General features: G+C 38.8%; 1 protein-coding gene across 1 annotated transcript in view; it reads right to left on the reverse strand.

Annotated features, from left to right (window-relative positions):
• Window positions 1-225: 225 nt before the first annotated feature.
• UBE2D2 (ubiquitin conjugating enzyme E2 D2) overlaps window positions 226-20,366 on the reverse strand; it is a 63,473-nt gene continuing 43,332 nt past the window's right edge. The window contains exons 2-7 of the mRNA XM_044226372.1: window positions 18,670-18,733; window positions 11,620-11,651; window positions 11,464-11,541; window positions 11,274-11,379; window positions 4,347-4,440; window positions 226-1,153 (exon numbers count right to left, since the gene is read on the reverse strand). Coding sequence (XP_044082307.1) covers window positions 1,108-1,153; window positions 4,347-4,440; window positions 11,274-11,379; window positions 11,464-11,541; window positions 11,620-11,651; window positions 18,670-18,733 — 420 coding nt within the window. The 3' untranslated portion in view covers window positions 226-1,107. The remainder of the gene's footprint in view (window positions 1,154-4,346; window positions 4,441-11,273; window positions 11,380-11,463; window positions 11,542-11,619; window positions 11,652-18,669; window positions 18,734-20,366) is intronic.

Here is a 20,366-nt window from a genome sequence, read left to right on the forward strand (position 1 = left end):
TACTGCACATGTAAGTTTCATGGAAATGCTTTTAAGCTTATGCCCTTATCTTGTTCAGTAAAATTACTTTCAAGATATCCTTTTGACTATGTAAACTGGAATTGTTTCATGATTTTGTAATGTAACCAGTATAAATGAAAACATTTTAGGGGTGTGGGGGGGAGAACCCACCACTAATCTCTGCTAGACAAAGTTCTTAAAATCAAAAAGCCTATTCACACAAAATTATATGTAATGACTGTAGTAATCAGTTTATTACACAGATTAATCATTCTTGAACGTACAAGCTCCAGAGGAGCAATTGGGTCTTTAAATATACACAAGTATTTCCATCAAATGAATTTTCACCCTTACATCCAGATAGACCTAAGCAGTTAAAAACATAAGAAAAATAAGAGCTATTAGCTATGTATTAACTGAGAAACCACATACAAACCAAAGAATGTGGAAGAGAGAAAGGGGCTGAAAGGACAAAGGTTGAAGGGTGGGGAGATGCAAAAGATGTGGGACCAAAGCCCATCACACTTTATGTACTAATAGCTCCAATCCATTTAAATGTTGACCAGTTAAACTTAGACCTTAAAATACAGGATGTGGGTAGAGATTAATCTGGTTGGTCATAACTTTCACCTAAGACGTAGGTCCTTCCAAAAACATGAATACAGAAACAGCTTCGTGTTCTTCACCTTGCTTTTCATAACTGTTCTGAGTTTAAAAGGATTCCATTTAAAAACAATCTCCTACAGGTCAGTGGAGCTTTTCTTCCCCATCCAAGCACACACCATACCCACCACCCCTCACCTTGCCGTTATCCAAATTTAAGTCAGTAAGGAAAACTTTTAGTCTCACACCTAGGTTACGCCTGGAGAACTGGCTTGTCACACACACACTTCTCTGCTAGGAGGCAATGTTGGTACAGAAGTACAGTATTTCTAGTTTGTTGTTCCAAGTATGTACAACACGCAGCACTGCTGTATCAGGTAAACATGTGCACAGGGGAAGATGAGGCGTGGGCTCATAGAAAGCAGTCAAATGGAAATCAAAAGGACTTTCTCTTTCAGAGTTCCCCTATCTTTATTTGTAGAGGTTATCCAATAATTTCTTTAATTACATCGCATACTTCTGAGTCCATTCCCGAGCTATTCTGTTGTACCTGTACACACAAAAAGAAGCTTGGCTTAACACAGGTGAGGAGTCAAAAAGCAGCAGATTTCATTCATTATCCTATATGAAACTTGAGGGGAATAACCAGTACTATCAAGCAAAGCCTTATCTATATATTTGAGTGAGAGAAAGAGAGAGTGTGAGCGCGCGTGTGTGTGTGTGTTGGTAGTTGGAGGAAGCATAGGGAAAGGGACAAGTAAACTCCACGCTGAGGGCAGAGTCTGATGCAGGACTTGATCCCATGACCCTGAGATCATGACCTGAGCTGAAATCTAGAGTGGGATGCTTAACTGATTAAGCCACCCAGGTACCCCTCTTTCTAAATTTCAAATAAGCATTTATTTAGTGATGGAGGGAAAAGGCTTTAAAACTTTAAACCATGTCCCATAAATGCTACTAATAGAGGATTCTAATTAAATCTTAGCATTTGCTGGTATACCTTTACTATATAGGTATATTTTATATATATATATATATTATTATTTATATATTATTAATTTATATTATTATTTTATATATATATATAGTTTAGGTATGTACTATACCTATACTATATTTGAATGACCTATTTCTAAGAAAGATCTTCAGTCACTGATTCATTTATTTTGAGTTCTTAAAACTACATAATTCTACATCATATGGTTCTTGACTAAATTGACATAATACTTTCCTCTGTATCAATAAAACCAGTTCTAGCAGACCTTAACAATTTTGTTGCTAAATGAATGGGTCTATTACTACAGAAGAATATTCTAGTAGTAAAATAAGAAGGACAAAAGATTCTATAGTTCTTTAAAAAGGGATTCAGGGAAGTTCAATGAATATTACCACTATAAAGACGTGGGAAATCCCTTTTGGAAGGCATTCACGCCCACCCAGATATTGGACAAAATGGTTCTCTAATCAAAAAAATTTTTGTGGGGGGCATCTGGCCAGCTCAGTTGGCAGAGAATGTGACTCTTAATCTCAGGGTTATGAGTTCAAGCTCCACACTGGGTGTAGAAATTACTTTAAAATTTTCTTAAGGGGTGTCTGGGTGGGTCAGTCGGTTAAGTGTCTGCCTTCAGCTCAGGTCATGATCCCAGTCCCAGAATTTAGCCCCACATCATGCTTCCTGCTCAGTGTCTGCTTCTCCTCCTGCCTCTCATCCCACTCCTGCGTGCTGTGCTCTCTCTCTCTTTCCCTAATAAATAAAATCTTTAAAAAAAAAAATTAAAAAATATACTTTTTTTAATTTTTAAAAAAGGGGCACCTGGGTGGCTCAGTCATTAAGCGTCTGCCTTCAGCTCAGGTCATGATACCAGGGTCCTGGGATCGAGTCCTGCATCAGTCTCCCTGCTTGGTGGGAAGCCTGCTTCACCCTCTCCCACTACCCCCCTGCTTGTATTCCCCCTCTTGCTGTCTCTGTCAAATAAATAAATAAAATCTTAAAAAAAAAAAAAAACTTAAAAAAAATTTGTGAATGTATACACAAATAGGAAAAAGCATGACCTAATTTTATTCTCAATGCAGCCAGAAATACATAACTATAGATACTATTCAGAGCTAAACACATACAAAACTAAACTAAGAACCAATTGCTGTTACAATCCCCCATTCTTGGTGTAGCTCCATTTAAAACTGAAATACACTATCTAGGGGGCCGCCTAGTGGGTTAAAGCCTCTACCTTCAGCTCCCTCTCTGTTCAGCAGGGAGCCTGCTTCCTCTTCTCTCTCTGCCTGTCTCTCTGCCTACTGTTGCTCTGTCAAATAAATAAATAAAATCTTTAAAAAAAAACTATCTAGGGGTGCCTGGTTGGCTCAGTCAGAAGAGCATGTGGCTCTTGATCTTGAGGTTGTGAATTCAAGCCCTATGTTGGGTATAGAAATTACTTAAATAAAAAACTGAAAAAAGTAAAAATAATTTAAAAAATATATACTATCTATAAACCTCTCTAATCCAAGAGAATTCAATGAATTCTTAATCCCTTTTATATATATATATATATATACACATATATATTTTTTTATTTTTATTTTTTTAAAAGATTTTATTTATTTATTTGACAGAGAGAGAGACACTGAGAGCAGGAACACAAGCAGGGGGAGTAGGAGAGGGAAAACGGGCTTCCACTGAGCAGGGAGCCCAATGTGGGGCTCGATCCCAGGACCCTGGGATCATGACCTGAACTGAAGGCAGACACTAAATGACTGAGCCACCCAGGCACCCCTTTAATCCTTTTCATTTTAGCTTTAGAAAATTATCCACTCTCTCCCACCTATTTCCTTCGATAGTTTAAGATTTTATTTATTTACTTGACAGAGAGAGAGATCACAAGCAGATAAGAGAGGCAAGCAGAGAGAGAGGGAGAAACAGGCTCCCCGCCGAGCAGAGCCTGATGTGGGGCTTGATCCCGGGACCCCGAGATCATGGCCTGAGCTGAAGGCAGAGGCTTATTTAACCTACTGAGCCACCCAGGCATCCTCCTCCTACAGTCTTACAGAATGATACACAAAATTGAAAAATTAGAACACTTTCAGTTACTATCTTTTTCAATAGCCTGACCACTCCCTCAATAATTCATAGTACAATTCTAAAATACGTAAATTCTATATTGTTTTTTATTTTTTAAGATTTAAATTTATTTGACAGACAGAGAAGCAGGGGGAGTGGGAGAGGGAGAAGAAGGCTTCCTGCTGAGCAGGGAGCCTGATGCGGGGCTCAATCCCAGGTCCATGATCATGACCTGAGCCAAAGGCAGATGCTTAATGACTGAGCCACCCAGGCACCCCATCTACATTGTTTTTAAAGGAAATCTGGGGCTTTCATGTCTTGTTGCATTCACTCCCTTTCTTTTTAGATTATGCCAAATGGCAGAAAATCAATTCCCATTAATTTACAAATACCTACCAAAGACAGATGGGCTCTTGATACAAAATGCTTTAATGTCAAAAGCCAAGCAGAAGAAATAGTGCTCTTAGGAAATACACTATAGAGTCTTTCTCGACAGTGGGAGTCAAACAATTATAAATAAGATTGGCATCCTCAACTTACAATAATATCTGATGCAAACACTATTCTTTCTGTCCCCAGGTGAGTATATCAGAACTTCATTTAAATATCTGACCCATACTCAGCCTGGAGTTAAGATCTGAGACAAACATCTGCATCCTACCACAGGTACTTTTCTGGCCATACTTACTTTTCTCTATCTGTTTTGTAGATCCGAGCAATCTCAGGCACTAAAGGGTCATCTGGATTGGGATCACACAACAGAGAACAGATGGACAAGAGTACTGTAATGGGGGAAAAAAAGGTATAAATTAGTAGAGGATAAAAGGGTTGAAAGAAACATGAAATGCCAACACATGAGAAAATTCTAAGAACCTACTGATACTGCAGTGCCTAGTAGATTTGTGAGCTCTACCTAACTTGGTAGCTAAAATAATCAAGAAAAAATCCTGGAAGATTTCTCTTGAACCCCTGAGGATGATGGCCCAGGCTGATGAAGTGACTTGCACAATGTCCCTGGTTAGTGAGTAATTAGAGTGGAATTAGAGTTCAGGTCTCTCAAATTCTAGACCAACAATACTTTTCATAGGCCATAAAATTCAATTTTTAGAAACCCATGTTCAGAGATAAATGGTCCTCAAATTTCCAAAGACAACCACACTACTGAATGCTCTTGGAATCGACAACCATGAAATCCAACAATCACTGTTTTCTCAATGACAGGTACTACATTCAGATGTAATAGATTTATTTCATTTTTAGTTGAAAACAATTTAGTCAAAGAACATAAAGATCAGTATTTGCCCCCAAATGGGGCTGGCCACACTTACTATGCAAGGATACAACATACCAAGGTCTCAAATTCTTTTCAATTACACTTTAGAATCTCAATTAAGCCATATCCTCAGTGACAACCTCAAACACGGCACACAAATCTCAACAGTACAATTGCCTCTGTTCAAATTTGTTATAAACTTATGTATTCCTTATTGAATGCAAAGAGGAGGAGGCCAAGGCCACTAATTACATTAAATTCAGGGGCCTGAAATAAATTCTAATTCTTCTATTTTTTTTTAAAGATTTTATTTATTTATTTGATAGACAGAGGTCACAAGTAGGCAGAGAGGCAGGCAGAGAGAGAGAGAGGAGGAAGCAGGCTCTCCGCGGAGCAGACAGCCCGATGTGCGGCTCGATCCCAGGACCCTGAGACCATGACCTGAGCAGAAGGCAGAGGCTTAACCCACTGAGCCACCCAGGCGCCCCTAATTCTTTTATCCTGATGCAACACAACTCAGATGTCTTATTTCTCTCTAATATTCTGCAGCAGGAAGCAATGATTCTGAGTCCACTTTACCCCAAAACATCAAATGTACCAGGAAAAGAACTTTTCCATTTTCCTATCAAACCTATTCTATAAGAGATCAAAGGCTTCTGAGACTTGAAGAAAAAGTTCACATACCCCTAATCATTCAATTTTTTAACAAAAAAGCTATTTCCTTGCCTTAAGAGTATATGGAAAATAAAAAAAACATGAGGAAAGATGTTTTCTGACTCTACATTCCTGCTGCGCACAATTCTGGCAGATGGCATGCCTAAAGCATCTTCTCTTTCCATTGTCAGGTATAACACCTGATGCCCTCTTCAAGCACAGAACATTCTAACAGCAATAAGGAAAGATTTCATGTATTTCCTGGAAATGACAACAGGAAGTTACAGATTTCTGAATGTTCATGAAATTACTGACTACAGAAAGAAGAAATTTATCCAGCCCATCAAACAGGCAAGAATTCAACTGAATCTTCACCTAAAATTAGACATGGTAGTAAATTAGTATTTGTTATAATTTCCCTTATTTACTATTCCAATTATTCTAAGAAGACAACCTTAAAAAATTGTTTAAAAGAACTAATTTTTCCAACTTTCTTTCCAGGAATGAAAGGTTGAGTGGTGGTTATCTGATCTGTAAAAGGATTCTTACTCTACCACTCAGGGACCTTTAATTCATTTTTAAAAAGAAACGATTTTGTTTTATAAAGTACTATATCTTCTTTCCGTATAAAGAGAATTACTCCTATTTCTATAACCTGCACAGACTCTTCACTGAAGTGGCTAAATTTTTACCTACATATACATTTTTCATCATTTTTACTAGTGTCATAATCCACTGTCACTTCCAATTCTAAAAACATATGATCAAGTGGCTTTATGGCACACTTAATTGCTTCCTTTTAGTTTTCTGTGTATTTAGATCCCTAACATATACACTCAAAGTGGAAAGAATTTCAGGTCAAAGCTACTGCCCTCAAAAAATGAATAATCATTATCACATATAGGATTCAGGCCTTTCACAGAAATGCTTACCTGCACATTCAATTTACAAAGAGAAGTCACTAAAACACTAAACTTAGGTACATTGATATAATCAAATTCAACAAAATGGAACTACAATTATTTTTAAAGACAGCTTTCCAGATAGAACATAAATCAAATAAACTAAGAGCCCTTATGATTCAGAGTAACTGAAAAGTCAAAACTAGACACCCAAGGGGGAAGGAAAAAATGTTCAGTAACAATTTTAGCTACTAGACCCTCTTACTATACACACACACAATATTCTACCTCTTTTGGTCCCCTACTAGATTTCTATCTCAACACACACACACACACACACACACACACACACACACACTTTTCTGCCTCTCTTGGTCCCTCACTAGATTTCTATCTTTACTGCTACTTGGTGAAGGAAAAACAACCAGGCCAGTAAACCATAAGAACACTTTCACTACCAGCCCTTGAATTATAAGGGGAACTCCGTAAGAAAAGGACCCACTTATCTAGAAAATTATTTCAGCCTCAATTTTTTTTTGAAGTTTTTTTTTTTTTTACTAAGATTTTATTTATTTGAGAGAGAGAATGAGAGAAAGAGAGCAAGAGAGAGGTAAGAATTAGAGGGAGAGGGGTGCCTGGGTGGCTCAGTGGGCTGGGGCCTCTGCCTTCAGCTCGGGTTGTGATCCCAGAGTCCTGGGATTGAACCCCGCATTGGGCTCTCTGCTCGGCGGGGAGTCTGCTTCCTCCTTTCTCTCTGCCTGCCTCTGCCTACTTGTGATCTCTGTCTGTAAAATAAATAAATAAAATCTTAAAAAAAAAAAAAAAGAAGAAGAATTAGAAGGAGAGACAGACTCCCTGCTGAGCAGGGATCCCAGTTCGGGATTTGATCCCAGGTCTCCAAGATCATGATCTGAGTTGAAGGCAGTTGCTTATCCAGCTGGGCCACCTGGGTGCCCTAAAGATTTTATTTTTGAACAATCTCTACACCCAACGTGGGATTCCAACTCACAACCTCAAGATTAAGAGTAGCATGCACTACTGGCTGAAACAGGGGCCCCTCAGCCACTACTTTTAAAAATGTGTTCCTCTAGGGGTGCCTGGGTGGCTCAGTGGGTTAAAGCCTCTGCCTTCGGCTCGGGTCATGATCCCTGGGTCCTGGGATCGAGCCCCACATCGGGATCTCTGCTCAGCAGGGAGCCTGCTTCCTCCTCTCTCTCTCTGCCTGCTTCTCCGCCTACTTGTGATCTCTCTCTCTGTCAAATAAATAAATAAACTCTTTAAAAAACAAAACAAAACAAAAGATTCTTGGGGTACCTGGGTGGCTCAGTTGGTTAAGCATCTGCCTTCAGCTTGGGTCACGATCACGAGGTCCTGGGATGAGCCCTACATCAGGCTCTCTGCTCATCAGGGAGTCTGCTTCTCCCTGTCACTCTCCCTCTGTTTTCTCCCTCCCTCTCTTGCTCTCTCTCAAATAAATAAATAAATTCTATATTAAAAAAAAAAATTCTGTATCCAACTTCCTGTATTACATCTCAGCTTTACCTCTTACTGGATGAGACTTGAGACAAATTAGCTTCTCTGTTCCTCATTTTGTTCATCTGTAAACTAGGGATGATGATTCTGACTAATTCATCATTATTGTAAAGTTCTAAAAAAACAAAATGCACAGCTTTAACCCACTGAGCCACCCAGGTGCCCCAGAATCTTTGTTCTTTACCACAAACTATGCTGTCCCTTATCTAAAGGTATACATTAAACATAAAAATATAACTTAGGATAAAAAAATTTTCATACAGCAAATTTCATTACCCAAATTACTTCTTTTAACTACTTAACATACTTTTCTATATAAATTAATCTATATAATACTTATAAATTTAGCTTTTTTGTTTTCAAACATAGTATTTTTGCAATATTTGAATTGATTTATTTCTTCCCCTACTGTTGGACCTGTAATTTCTAATTTGCAGAAATAAATAACATTGCCACAAATGTATTCCCATACAAAACCTTTTCTTTTTTTTTTTTAAAGATTTTATTTATTTATTTGAGAGAGAGAGACAGTGAGAGAGAGCATGAGAGGGGAGAAGGTCAGAGAGCGAAGCAGACTCCCCATGGAGCTGGGAGCCTGATGTGGGACTCGATCCCGGGACTCCAGGATCACGCCCTGAGCCGAAGGCAGTCGTCCAACCAACTGCGCCACCCAGGCGTCCCCAAAACCTTTTCTTTTTTTAGATTTGATTTATTTATTTGAGAGAGAGAGAAAGCACCCATACAAGTGGGGGTGGGGAGGGAGAGGGAGAATTAGACTCCCCGCGGAGCAGGGAGCCCAACAAAGGCGAGACACAAAACTTTTTTTTTGCATTTGAGGCTGTCTTCTTAGTACAAATGAATGAAAGCAGAATTATTGGATCAAAGGGAAGTATTAATTAAATCTCTTATCTTTAAATACATACTGACAGGGCTATACAAGTCAATACTTCTATCTGTAGTATGTAAGCAACCATTTCAATGTACTTCACCAGCACTTGGTTTTCTTTTTGTAAGATCTTTGTTATTTAAAAAGGTGAAAAATGGGAACTTAATTTTCATTTCTTTGATTATTTTGCTCCTTTCTGTTCATTCATCTGTTAGGATATTTTTCTCTTATTTATTTTTATATATGTTCTTCCTATTTTATTTATTTTTTTAATAAAGATTTTTATTTATTTATTTGACAGAGAGAGAGATCACAAGTAGACAGAGAGGCAGGCAGAGAGAAAGAGGAGGGGAAGCAGGCTCCCTGCTGAGCAGAAAGCCCGATGCGGGACTCAATCCTAGGACCCTGAGATCATGACTGGAGCCGAAGGCAGCGGCTTAACCCACTGAGCCACACAGGTGCCCCTGTTCTTCCTATTTTATTTATTTATTTTTTAAAGATATTTATTTATTTATTTGACAGAGAGAGAGAGATCACAAGTAGGCAGAGAGGCAGGCAGAGAGAGAGGAAGGGAAGCAGGCTCCCTGCTGAGCAAAGAGCCCGACGCGGGACTCGATTCCAGAACCCTGAGATCATGACCTGAGCCAAAGGCAGCGGCTTAACCCACTGAGCCACCCAGGCGCCCTGTTCTTCCTATTTTAAACGTATTTCTTCATGGCCACTTACTATCCCGTGTAGTAAGTGTGGCCATTATCTCGTATGCAGCTTCTTGCATCTGTATTCTGACATTTTTTTTTTCTTAAGATTTTATTTATTTGACAGAGAGAGAGATCACAAGTAGGCAGAGAGACAGGCACAGAGAGGAGGGTTGCAGGCTTCCTGCTTAGCAGAGAGCCTGATGCGGGGCTTGATCCCAGGACCCTGAGATCATGATCTGAGCTGAAGGCAGAGGCTTAACCCATTGAACCACCCAGGCACCCCTGTATTTTGATAACTTTTAACTCACTTGTGGGTTGTTGAGGGGCTGTATAATTTCAAATCAGCATATAAAGAAATGTTTGTTAACTACTCAGTTCACCGACATAAAATCCCCAACCTACTCATGTAATTAGGCTTTATTAAGAACTACTGGATATTTCATCACAAAACTAGTAACTAAATTTTTTTTTTAAGATTTTATTTATTTATTTGACAGACAGAGATCACAAGTAGGTAGAGAGGCAGGCAGAGAGAAAGGAAGGGAAGCAGGCGCCCCGCTGAGCAGAAAGCCCGATGTGGGGCTCAATCCCAGGATCCTGGGATCATGACCTGAGCTGAAGGCAGAGGCTTTAACCCACTGAGCCACCCAGGCGCCTCTAGTAACTAATTTTTAATACACATCTCTAAGCACACAGCACTATATACCACAAAGATCAAGACAATCAAAAATAATTTTTTATTAAACTGGTCATCTCAGAAAATGAATCTGTTTCTGATAGAAACCCCAAGACAAGAGGTTTCTTACAGAGTCTGAATATGAATTTACCTATACCTTGTCCTTCAAGAACCTTCTGTATCTTTACAAGCATTCCTCTGTAAGGTCTGTTATCTCCTCTTCTGGAACAGTATCTACCCTTACCATTTACAGATCTCAAGGTTGGAAGAGGCTTTAATATCTTCTACTTCAATTTTTTTTTTTTAAGATTTTATTTATTTATTTGACAGACAGAGATCACAAGTAGGCAGAGAAGCAGGTGCAGAGAGAGAGAAGGAAGCAGGCTCCCTGCTGAGCGGAGAGCCGGATACGGGCTCGATCCCAGGACCCTGAGATCATGACCTGAGCCTAAGGCAGAGGCTTTAACCCACTGAGCCACCCAGGCGCCCCTTCTACTTTAACTTTGCTCTAGAAGAAATTCATACCAAGTAGCCATTTTCCAATCGATGCCCGAATGGCATATTGGACAGAGCTGTCAAGACACCAGAGAATACCTATGTCTGAAAACCCAACTCCCTCCAGTGGTCTCAAGGTCTATCAAAAATAACAGGGGCCACTACCTCCTCTTAAAAGGAACATGAATAATCATTTTAAAAAATAAGTAACCTTTAAAAGACAAAAAACAGGGACGCCTTGGAGGCTCAATCGGTTGAGCGTCCAACTGCTGATTTAGGCTTAGGTCACGATCTCAGGGTTTTAAGATCAAGCCCTGTGTCAGACTCCACGTTCATCACAGAATCTGGTTGAGATTCTCCCTCTCTCTGCCTCTCTCCTTCTGCCCCGCCCCCTGATTGCGCACACTCTAATAAATAAATCTTTAAAAATAAGTAAGTAAAAAATAAAAGACATAAACACGGCTGCTTTATCTTAATATCAGATACCCATTACATTACCTTTTGAAATAGTTAGTGCTGGAGACCACTGTGACCGGAGAATATCCAGACAAATGCTGCCATTACTGTTAATATTTGGATGATAAATTCTTGTTGTAAATGCAACCTACAGAAAAAAGGAAAACTTCTTGTAAACTGGTTTATTAATATCATAGAAAGCACAAAAAAACAAGTGCCATACCACAATTACCTTAGGTGGCTTGAAGGGGTAATCTGTTGGGAAATGAATTGTCAAAAAAAATACTCCACCCTGATAGGGACTGTCATTCTGTTGATAACAAGAGAATTGGGATTAAAATGAGTATATCATATAAACATTTATTCTGAAATCAATCTGAATACTTACTGGCCCCATTATTGTAGCTTGCCAATGGAACACTGAAAAAGAACAAAAAATCACCATGAAGCAGTATCTCCAATGTACCTACACCATAATGACTTATCATTCCCTATCTAATCCCACTTCATTAATAAGCAATATGGTAAGTCCTGGGCAAGATGAGGAATCTAAGTCAAGACCGAGTCTGAAGAGAGAAAAGAAAATGACTAGTATGGTCTAAACACTGATAAGGTACTCAATGAGAAAGTATTTGGGCTAAAACATCTTGAAAATTCGTATCAGGGAGACAAAATTCTTGACAAGGCCCAAGGTTTCACTTTTCAACAGGCCTTTCTTACCTCTAAGGGTAAAAAAGAACCAAAAGATTCAACTCTTTAACTTGTTACATCATTTCCCCAACACATTAATATATAATATACTCCTTTTTTTTTTTTAAAGATTTTATTTATTTATTTGCCAGAGATCACAAACAGGCAGAAAGGCAGGCAGAGGGAGAAGAGGAAGCAGGCTCCCTCCTGAGCAGGGTCCCAGGACCCTGGTATCATGACCAGAGCCAAAGGCAGTGGCTTTTACCCAGTGAGCCACCGATACGCCCCTATAATATACTCCTTTTATAATACTGGTATGGCGCAGGACTGTAAAGCCAAAGCAGGTAACACTCAAATTAGGAAAGACTCGTTTTTTATAGCAAGAAAAAACCTCTGAGAGCATTCATGGCTAGAATTACTAGTCCCTTACTAACATATGAAAGATCAATGAAAGATCAATAATTATATCTTTTTATTTTTTAAAAAAGGTTTTATTTACTTGACAGAGAGATCACCAGTAGGCAGAGAAAGAGGGGGAAGCAGGTTCCCTGCTGAGCAGAGAGCCCTATGTGGGGCTTGATCCCAGGACCCTGAGATCATGACCTGAGCTGAAGACAGAGCTTTAACCCACTGAGCCACCCAGGTACTCCAATTATATCTCTTTTCATTTATTTTTGTTTTTATTTATTTATTTGACAGACATAGATCACAAGTAGGCAGAGAGGCAGGCAGAGAGAGAGGAGGAAGCACGCTCCCCGCTGAGCAGAGAGCCGGATGCGGGCTAGATCCCAGGACCTTGAGACCATGACCTGAGCCAAAGGCAGAGGCTTTAACCCACTGAGACACCCAGGCGCCCCTATATTTCTTCTTAAAATGATCTAGAATCTACATCAACAAAGCAGAGTAAGACAAACTAAACTAAAAACACATCAAGATGGAATTTAATTAACAAAAGTATCTGAAGACATACCATTAAAATCTTAGTTGAGTATTCTGCTACATAGGTCAAATATAAGAATTACCTACTGGAATCACTGACTTAGGTCTCCCTGTGCAGCTCTCCTACACTCCTAGATCTCCTTGTGGAAGTATAAAAAAGAGAAGAAGGTAGTGGGAGAATATCTAATCCTGACTCAAATTCTAATGCTTTGGTAAATAGTTCAATAATCACTACAGGGACACCTGGGTGGTTCAGTCAGTTGTGTCTGCCTTCAGCCTGGGTCATGATCCCAGGGTCCTGGGATGGAGTACCACATCCGGCTCCTTGCTCAGCACGGAGTTTGCTTCTCCCTCTGCCTGCTGTTCCCCCTGCTTGTGCTCTCTCTCTCTGACAAAGAAATTAAAAATTTTTTAAAAAATTAAAAAAAAAAAGAAAGAAAGAAAAGAAAAAGAATCACTACAGATTATGGGGTGCCTGAGTAGCTCAGTTGGTTAAGCGTCTGCCTTTAGTTCAGGTCATGATCTCAGGGTCCTGGGATCAAGCCCCAATTGTGCTCTCTGCTCAGTGGGAAGTCTGCTTCTCCCTCTCCCTCCACTGCTCTCCCTGCTCATCATCTCCTTGTTCGTTATTTCCTGCTTGTGCTCTCTTGCTTGTGCTCTCTCAAATAAATACAATCTTTTAAATTAAAAAAAATTACTACAGATTTTTAAAAAAATCACTACAGGTTCCAAGTAAAAGGAACTCTCCAGAAATAGTTAACTGGGCAAAATATGTGGCCATAAGCATAAAATATTGTCGTATTTTATATGTACATCTATATTTCAAACACCTTTCATTTAAAGATCAATCCTGAATTACAAAATTTTCATAGCTCCCAAACCAGCAAAAACAAACAAAAACTCCCACTACCACCCTGGTTTGACGATGAAAACCAAATTACAGAAACTAAAAGCTACAATCTATTTTATAAGAGTTTAAATGTGAACCCCACAGCTCAATAATTACTCTTTAGGATACTCAAAGATGAAACTTTAAGGCTAAAAGAGAACAAGAATATCTATCATAGTTTGGGACATAATCTCAAGAGAACTACATCTGAATTCAGTACAGATCTCCAGAGAGTCAGATTCACCAAGATTTCAAAACAAAAGAAAATGAAACAGATTGTATGACCAATAAATCTCTGGCTTACTATTCCTTTCAGGGCCTATACTTCCTCCTGCTTACCAGATCTTCAAAGAAAAATGGGAAAAAATGTAATGGTACATTAAAATATGAATATTTAAAAATAAAGCACTGTATTATTAATAAGTTCATTATTAAATATATATTATCTTTATTTATTTTTTATTTAAAAGATTTTATTTATTTGTTTGACAGAGAGAGATCACAAGTAGGCAGAGAGAGAGGAGGAAGCAGGCTCCCTGCTGAACAGAGAGCCCGATGCGGGACTCGATCCCAGGACCCTGGGACCATGACCTGAGCCGAAGGCAGCAGCTTAACCCACTGAGCCACCTAGGCGCCCTATTATCTTTATTTTTAAAGTAATCTCTATGTCCAACATGGGGCTTCAACTCACAACCCTAAGGATAAACAGTTGCATACTTTTCCATGTAAGCCAGCCAGGCGCCGCTATATTATTTTAAATATAAGGGGTACTGGGGTGGCTCAGTTAGTTAAGCCAGGTCATGATCCTTGAGTCCTGGGATTGAGTCCCATATCCAGCTCCCCGCTCAGCAGGGAGTCTGCTTCTCTCTCTGACCCTCTCCCCTCTTATGCTCTCTTTCTCTTAAGTAAATAAATAAAATCTTTACAAATATATATATAATAAGGCCTACCTTCTTACACTAAATATCAATAATGTGGTGCTGAAGGATTTGAGAGCTAGAAGGGTCAAAAGGAGCTCAGAAAGTTTCATTGTGACCAACAGTTTCTCTTTTCTGAAGATTAAATTCTGCCTCCTTATTAATATTTAGCTACCCAATTACACTCTGCTTTATCCTTATATAATTTATCAGGAAGACTTGATAAAGACTTTTTGACAGTCATTTATCTCAACTGTTCTCAAATACTCCCTAAAGTTTTCAGTATTGTATCAGCAAAGACTCCTAGATGACCAGCTGTAAGGAAGTTATTCTGTCCCTAAGGAGGAGATTTTCCTTATTCTCTTAGAAGGTATTACTGACAGTTTAGTAATAGGTGAGTCAAGACAGTGCTCTAGCCTTCCAAGTAGGTGAGTCTAGCCTTCCAAGAATAGGAAGGCTAAGAGTTAAAGGAGAACTATTATTTTTTTTAAACAGCTATAGAGAGATAATCCAAATACCATATAATTCACCCACTGAAAGTGCATAATTCAGTGGTATTCAGTACATTCACAGAGTTGGGAAACCATCACCAAATTTTAGAAATTTTCATCACCCCCAAAGGAAACCCCATATCTGTATGCAGTTACTCCACATTCCCCCCAAATCTCTAGTTCTATGCAACCACTATCTATTTTCTGTCTCTATGAATTTATTCTGGAAATTTCATATAAATGGAACCATACAATATGTGGCTTTTTATATCTGGCTTCTCTCACTGGGCATGTTTTCAAAGCTCATCAATGTTGTAGTATATATTTTTTTACTAACATATAATATTCCACTGTATGGATATATATTCTATTTATCCCTTCATCAGCTGGTGGGCACTTGGATTATTTCCACATTTTGGCTATTATAGCTGCTGCTTCTACAAATATTAATGCACAAGTTTTTGCATGGACATGTTTTTATTTTTCTTGGATAAACAGTTACCAGTGAACTCACTGGGTAATATGATAACTCTATGTTTAACTTTTTGAGAAATTCTATGTTTAACTTTTTGAGAAACCTCTGAATTTGTTGTACCATTTTACATTACTATCAGCAATGTATGAAGGTTCCAATTTCTCCAAAACCTCAACACTTATTATCTGACTTATTGATTTTAGCCATCATAGAAGGAATAAAGTGCTATTCCATCACAGATGTGATTTCCATTTCCCTGATGACCAATGATACCGAGCATCTTTCCCATGTGCTTGTTGGCCAACTGCACATCCTCTTTAGCAGATCCTTTGCTTATTAAAAACTATAATGGGTTATTTATCTTTATATTGTTGAGTTACAGAGAGTTTTTTAAATATATCTTGAGTAAATTTCCTTATCAGAAATATGACTTGCACAAATTTTCTCTCATCCTGTTGTCTCTTCACTTTCTTGATGATATCATTTGCAGCACCTAAATTAGACTTCATTAAAATGTAAAATTTGGGGCGCCTGGGTGGCTTGGAGGGTTAAGCCTCTGCCTCAGGCTCAGGTCATGATCTCGGGGTCCTGGGATTGAGCCCCACATCAGGCTCTCTGCTCAGCAGGGAGCCTGCTTCCTCATCTCTCTCTGCCTGCCTGACTACTTGTGACCTCTGTCTGTCAAATAAATAAAAATCTTTTAAAAAAAAAGTAAAATTTACTTATTTTTTCTTTTAATTGCTTATGCTTTGGGGGAGTTCTTTGTAACTCTCAAGGATAGCAACTCTTCCATCTGAGAAAGGAATGTGATAATACCTACTATGTGAAGTAAAGGCAAATTATTCAAGACAATGCAGAGAACTTCAAAAATGAATTCTATGCCCCAGGCGTCAAATGCTTTTAAATGAAAGATCAGCCACTCTCAACTTTGAGGAATTTACTGGAAATAAAACCACTTTTTCAACTGAAAGACCACAATGACACAGGTGGACTGTGATACCATATACGACAAAACGAAAATCAGAAAACTTGAGGATGAGGGGCACCTGGGTGGCTCAATCCTTTAAGCATCTGCCTTCAGCTCAGGTCATGATCTCAGGGTCCAGAGATGGAGCCCTGCATTGGGCTCTCTGCCCAGTGGGGAGTCAGTTTCTCCCTCTTCTTCTGCCCCTCCTGCTCACGTGTTCGTGTTCTCTCTCTCTCTCAAATGAATAAAATCTTTACTTTTAAAATTTTGTTTAAAGATTTTAATTATTTACTTGACAGAGAGAGAGATAGAGTATATGCAGGGGAAGCAGGAGAGGGAGAAGCAGGCTCCCTGCCAAGCAGAGAGCCCGATGCAGGGCTTGATCCCAGCACCCTGAGATCATGACCTGAGCTGAAGGCAGAGGCTTAACCTACTGAGCCACTCAGGCACCCCCCAAATAAAATCTTTAAAAAAAAAAAGGAAAGAAAAGAAAAAAGAAAGCTTGAGAATGAGCCCACTTTGGAAACAACCATGTGCCTCTCTCACTAGATTCTTCTCTAAAATACTTTATAATTTCTACTCCATTCAACTAAAAGAGCTATTGTGAGGCTTAAATGAGATAATGCATGTTTAATTACTTGGCCTATCTTGTTTGGTATCAAACACTATAGTTACTCATACTGGACAAATGTGAATAATGTAAATGGGACTTTTCATACCTGTACTTAGCTTTATAATTTATCAATCTGTTTTACATTTAAGCAATCTTTGTAAAAGGTCCTTGTTTTAATTTTTTTAAAATTTTATTTAAATTCAATTTGGTTAACATACAGTGTTTATTACAGTTTCAGGGGTAGAATTTTTTTTTTTTTAATAAAGATTTTATTTATTTATTTGACAGAGAGAGATCACAAGTAGGCAGAGAGAGGGAGAAGCAGGCACCCTGCTGAGCAGAGAGCCCCATGCGGGGCTACATCCCAGGACCCTAGGATCACAACCTGAGCCAAAGGCAGCGGCTTAACCCACTGAGCCACCCAGGCACCCTCAGGGGTAGAATTTAGATTAGATTCATCAATTGCATATAACACCCAGGGGTCATTACATCAAGTGCCTTCCTTAATGCCCATCACCCAATTACCCCATTTTCCCCCACCCACCAAACTCCCCTCCAGCAATCCTGAGTTTGTTTCCTATAGTTAAGAGTCTCTTATGGTTTGCTTCCCTGTTTTTAATCTTACTTTTCCTTCCTTTCCCCTTGCTTTGATTCTTAAGTTTAGCAAAACAAAAGCAGCATTCTTAAGCAAAAACAGGAAAAATGTAAAACACAAGCTAATACAGCCTCTTATTTATTGTCTTACTGTATATACTTCTCTGACAAAACTGTTTCCAAGCATGTTCTTTTTTCCTATTTGCTAAATATTACTTTTTTTGTGAATTAGTTTTGTGTCATAAAGCACAGTCTCGTTCAAGTATACTCCTTTTAAAGAGGCTAGAAGATGGTATAAGGGGAAAAACTGTTGAGACAAAGTGAAACAAAAGGAAAATTATTATCCAACATGTGTGATAAGGCCTAATAAATTATTTTATATAGGATTAAACAGAGAAACTAGACATTAGAAATAAACAAACTACTTGTCTTCACAAGTGTGAACCAGTGGAAGGACAAACACCACACACACACACACACACACTAATATCCCTTATCCCTAAGTATATCCCTAAGTATTATTTTACTTAAAGAACAATAGCTTGTTGTAAGTAAAACTTCAAATATTTGACCCCAGGAAAACACCCAGAAGACTTGAAGGATATGTAGGAAAGAGTTGGAACAACTACACAGACAATATCTGGCAGAAAAGGTTCAAAAGGTTCAAAATTAATACTACAGAAGAAGACAGGATACACACAGAACTGCACCTTTCATGGATAAGTAGGGTAACACTGCCTCTTCCTAGAATATAATTGTTTTTTCACACAAAATGTAATCTTAAGAGATATTCATTAGTCCCAGAGTTCCCCAGAGGCAGATGGTTATGTAGTTTTACTCCACCATTCCTTTTAAATACTTACTATCATCTCCAACAGGACCTGCTGAACACTGTGCTGGGGGGTCCCGTGCCAGGTCATTCAATTCCTCAAGAAAATAGAAAGAAAAGAAATATATTCAACATAAATGTAACTTTTACCAATTAATAAAATTTTCACTCATACCAATATTGTCTATCCCACTACTAAAGTTTTTAAAGGAATACTCCTCCAAAGTCAGAGAGGGATGGCTTGTGAATCTTTAAGTTAAAGTATTTTGGATTCTTCTTCTTCTGCCCTCCCCCTTTTTTAAACAGAGGGAGGGGGTAGGGAGAGAGAGAGAAACTTAAGTAGGCTCCACACTCAGCATAGAGCCTGATGCTAAAATTGACTAAGCCACCAAGGTGCCCCAGTGTTTTGGGCTCCTGAATGCAAATGTATGTTTAAAAAACTGGATTATTTTTGCTTAGTTCAGAGTTTAAAAAGTAACTATAAAGAAAATGAACATGTATTGTATACTAAATAGCTATAAAAATGGTTTTAGGGGCACCTGGGTGGCTCAGTGGGTTAAGCCTCTGCCTTCGGCTCACGTCATAATCTCAGGGTCCTGGGATGGAGCCCCGCATCAGGCTCTCTGCTCAGCAGGGAGCCTGCTCCCCCTCCCCCATGCCTGCCTCTCTGCCTACGTGTAATATCTGTCTGTCAAACAAATGAATAAAATCTTTTTAAAAAATGTTTTAAAGAAATGGTTTTAAAGTAAAAACTTTACTAGTTTTCAAAAAAGAAGTTGAATTTCAAGGCCAACTTTTGAACCAGAGAACTATTAGGTTACCCTTGGGAAAAGTGCTTGAAGTCATCAATATTTCAAATAATATGAGACCACCTGACAAGATATTATGTTTTCAGCTGATATGGACTGCCAGGGTTCCATAGGTAGCTGAAAAAAACTTAAAAAGAGATGTACTGAAAAGGCTGGATATATTAAAAAGGCTGAAGTAATAAAGCCCATCATAAAATCTTGTAATCAGAGACAGATCTACCCGTACTAATGCTCTATAACCAGATGCCGGCTTCTTAGCTATTTTAACATTAGGAGCCCACAAACTGACTGGATGGGAATCCTGAAAAAACCACAAGGCAGGAAATCATATTCTATTCCTTTCCCTCTTGGCTTGGTATTAGAGATTAAAAACAAGGGCTAGTTTTAGATTATGATTTTTTTAAAAGATCTTATTTATTTATTTGACAGAGAGAGAAAGCACAAGCAGGAGGGAAGGGTAGAGGAAAAAGCAGACTCCTGACCAAGCAGGAGCCTGATACGAAACTCAGTCCCAGGACCCTGGGATGGTGACCTGAGCCAAAGGCAGACACTTAACCGACTGAGCCACTCAAGCACCCTGGATTATGTTTTTAATTAAAAAAAAAAAAGGTTTTTTAAAGTAATTTCTACATCCAACACGGGGCTCAAACTCATGACTCCGAGATCAAGAGTTGCATGCTCAACCAACTGAGCGCCAGCCAGGTACCCCAGAATTGTATTTTTAAATGACAAAAATAAAAACAGTAAAATCTAGTATTTTATTTTTTAAATTTTATTTATTTATTTATTTATTTATTTAACTTATTTATTCAACAGACAGAGATCACAAGCAGGCAGAGAGGCAGGCAGAGAGAGAGGAAGGGAAGCAGGCTCTCCGGTGAGCAGAGAGCCCGTCGTGGGGCTCGATCCCAGGATCCCGGGA

This window comes from Neovison vison, chromosome 1 (genome assembly GCF_020171115.1).
Source record: "Neovison vison isolate M4711 chromosome 1, ASM_NN_V1, whole genome shotgun sequence".
In the NCBI taxonomy this organism is placed as follows: domain Eukaryota; kingdom Metazoa; phylum Chordata; class Mammalia; order Carnivora; family Mustelidae; genus Neogale; species Neogale vison.